General features: G+C 36.3%; 1 protein-coding gene across 1 annotated transcript; it reads left to right on the top strand.

Annotated features, from left to right (window-relative positions):
* Nucleotides 1–1122: 1122 nt before the first annotated feature.
* LOC127974671 (uncharacterized) lies at nucleotides 1123–2478 on the top strand. Its single transcript, XM_052581778.1, has 4 exons — nucleotides 1123–1231; nucleotides 1381–1668; nucleotides 1757–2041; nucleotides 2429–2478. The coding sequence occupies exons 1-4, from the start codon at nucleotides 1189–1191 to the stop codon at nucleotides 2476–2478; spliced, it is 666 nt and encodes a 221-aa protein (XP_052437738.1). The 5' UTR covers nucleotides 1123–1188.
* Nucleotides 2479–3524: the final 1046 nt, after the last annotated feature.

Here is a 3524-nt window from a genome sequence, read left to right on the forward strand (position 1 = left end):
TTATCCATCTTTTTCGAGTTTCAATGACAACGCACTAACGTTAGCTGCTCACTCAGCATTCACGGCGCCCTGCCCACTCGCGATATTACCCTTGTATGTCTAAATTATATGATGGAATATTATGAGGGCATCGGCGCCTGTTAGTCCTCTATAATTTTTATATATTTTTATATATAAATTTTAATATAAATATATATAACTTTTCTTATAAAAATAAATAAATTAATTAACCATCACTTTGGCGCCCCCCATATAGCGCATACCCACTTTTTGCATCACTGTATTTTGTCAAACATTGCGTTATAGTTGTATATAGTTTATAGTTAGCATCTACTGCGTCTCAGTCTAATTGATTAGCCTATGTTAGTGACATTGTTTAATTTAAATTATAGCCGTTTTTTTCTTTGTTCATTTATGGGGCTTCTCGGCATTACTAAATCTAATTGTTTCGTATATTCGCGCGTAACGTGTTGTCATTTGAGGATCTGGCTCAATCAAGTTGATCTACCTCCCTTCAGGAAAGCTGTCCATTAGCCGCCATTTGTTTGGGCGTTCCAGTGTACTAAAACATCTCGTCTATAGGATATTTAATTAATAAACACTGTGTAAACAGTACACAACTTAAATGATTCTTAAAGATTGCAGAAGCAAGAATTGCAACCTATTGCAACTGAACTGGTAGAGGACTACAAAAATCTGTAAAGATTTATACAAGAACCACACCCTTAAAGTGAATAACCCTCAATTGCCTTCTCTAGTGCAGCATAACTAGGTCTCGTCCCATTCCTTGATATTTGTGATATTCTAAATCCCGGAAAATAGGCGTTGTACAGTCAATACGAGTCATTCGCTGTAGTTATTGATAAGTGATTTCTGTTAAATAAAATATCTCATTTTGAGATGTGTTGTAACTTTGCAGATCTTTTTTATGCTCAAACAGCAACATTACAGACTAATAAAGTTGTAAACGTGAAAAAGCATAATAGGACCCCTTTAATATCAGCCAGTAGTACTTATGTTTGGATGCACACAGAAAAATATGCAGGCATATGCCAACATGTGTTCTGTCCTATTTCCTGCTGGGTCGAAAAAAATTAAATAAATAAAGTATATAGTGTTTTTAGAGTATGGGGATAATCTGAACAAACAGGTTACATCTGTAATACTGATAGATCTTTTCTCAGACAGATGCTGAGTGTTTGGACCCTCCTTTCAACTGCTATTTGTGCAGGTATTATAACATTTGCTTATTAACCTCCCTGAACATTCAGAAGAATAACAGGACAAGCTGAATCATGTAATACAATTAAACAGCCTACACATGATATTAACTGCCAACAGTTCAAAAGAACTAAAAAAAAAAAAAAAATTCTCCCCCAGTGTCAGTCTCTGCATTACCTCAGAGGATTTTATTCCATGGCCAGCAGCTGACTCTGGATCTTCCTGAGAGGACACGGAGCTTGGAGTTTTTAAATGCTAATGAGACTGAAAGATTTACTATCTGGAACCAAGCTAGCAATTCTGTGCGGGCAAGTAAAGGCTATGTGACCAGCATGGGTAAGGACTGGACATTCAGAATCCAACGTGTTACGTTTGATGATGAGGGAACCTACACCTTGTTAAATCACTTTGGTGCAACCATCAGCAGTTATATAGTGAAGGTCAACTGTGAGTAGTAATTTAAACCTCCCACTCAGAATAATATCTATGTGATTGTCCTACATATCCTCACTATCTGTCATTCTCTTCTTTACAGCCAACAAAGGCATCATTGATTGTGTCGCAGGTGACACTCTGAGAATATCTCTGGCAGGACTCAAGCAGACTGATGCTACGCTTCGCTTTTACAATAATTATTCATCTCTCGTCCTGGTGGAGAATGGAGTTGCTGTGGGACGAAGCTACCCAGACTATGTCAACCGGCTTAGAGTGAGCAGTGAAATGATTCAGATTCTCAATGTAAATGTTTCAGATGTAGGCAGATACGAGCTCACCGATCTGAAACGAAGACTCGTCTCAAACAATACAATGATACTAGCGGGTAAGAAAATACTTAGTTTTTTCTGCCTATTACTATAGTTTTCATTAATAATAATTTCTATATAGAGGATAACTTTTGTCTAGTGCCCTTATAAATGTTGTTGCCACGACTTTGTGGAAATTTAACTAGCATAGACGTAAAATACTTGTTATACAGAACTCTGTTCTATTTATTCGTCTAGTATAGTGTTTTTACAGAGTTTTTATAACGTTTTTTTAACAGATTATATTGTGATGTTTTTAGTTTTGCGTTTGCAACTTTGCCGTACCCTATGTGGTATCCTGTCTGCGATAAAATATATTTTTGGCTTGTCAGCATAACAGCTGTAATAGTTGTTACATCAAAACAAATGTATCCAGCTATAAAAATATGTTGTGCTGTTTTCAGGTGCGGTGACTTGCCTGTCGCAACTGAATGCAGATAGTGAGAGCTCATGAGGCTGCTGTGATCTTTATTCAGGCCACCAGAGATTACCAGTCAGCTCTTCTGAGGAACAGGTTTTAGTCACCTGTTCCATATTGTTGTAACAACACCATGCTCTGTGTTGCTGTACTGAGCATGGTCACATTCTTGCTCTCAGTGGCAATCTAATTTAGGGAATGTCCCCCTCACTTTCAACATTACTATGTTTATTTCATGACTGTCAGATGGACATTTGGAATTTAGTCATACCAGTTAAGAGCATGTAATTGACCACAGTAAAGTGTTCAAAGTACTTTACTGATTTATTTTTTAAGTAATCCTCTCCTCTCTCTCTCTCTCTCTCTCTCTCTCTCTACTGAACAAAATCTGTTAACCATTCCAATTGAAATTTATTATAATTGCTATATTATATTAAAATAAAAAGCATTAGCCTAGATATTAAAATATACACCTTCCCTTGTTTTGTGATTTAGCATATCTTTTTCCAAAATAGAAGAAAAAAAACTGTATCTGATGCATTAAGAGCTAATGTCAATCGAAATGGATTACTATTATTTTTTTCTATTAGCCTACTTTGTGCAATCTTAAAATTTCCATTGCAGATATTATTTTAATAATCTCTTAATTTTATTTTAATTGTATTAAAGGAGGATTGCTTCTTACATAAATGCATTGACATTTATCAAATCGATTTATTTCACTATTTATGTCATTACAATGAAGTTGTCCAATAAATACTTAAACCATTTCTGTCAAGATTTTTTTCCTTTACAGCCTACTAAATGATGCATGTTATTTGAAGTAGAGCCCTGCGCGGGACTGTTTTCTTCATCCCGCTCCCGCCGAATTTCTGACCATTACCGCCCGCTCCCGCAACGTATGTGTTTCACTCCCGCCCGCTCCCGCAATATGTATGTCCACTTCCGCCCGCACCCGCAAAACTATACAATAATAGAGATGCATTGATTTTGTGTCTTCTCCCGTCCCGCAGGAAAAACAAACAAACAAAAAAACATGTATTTGTATTGATATTATTAAAGAGATTCATGGGGTTGTTTCG

Source organism: Carassius gibelio, chromosome A1, assembly GCF_023724105.1.
Source record: "Carassius gibelio isolate Cgi1373 ecotype wild population from Czech Republic chromosome A1, carGib1.2-hapl.c, whole genome shotgun sequence".
Lineage (NCBI taxonomy): Eukaryota > Metazoa > Chordata > Actinopteri > Cypriniformes > Cyprinidae > Carassius > Carassius gibelio.

Excerpts from the sequence above, each read along its gene's own strand:
- LOC127974671 (XM_052581778.1), top strand. The coding sequence starts at position 1,189 with ATGCTGAGTGTTTGGACCCTCCTTTCAACTGCTATTTGTGCAG. Across the intron at positions 1,669-1,756 it reads TTATATAGTGAAGGTCAACT|CCAACAAAGGCATCATTGAT; the intron begins GTGAGTAGTAAT and ends TCTTCTTTACAG. Across the intron at positions 2,042-2,428 it reads CAATACAATGATACTAGCGG|GTGCGGTGACTTGCCTGTCG; the intron begins GTAAGAAAATAC and ends TGCTGTTTTCAG.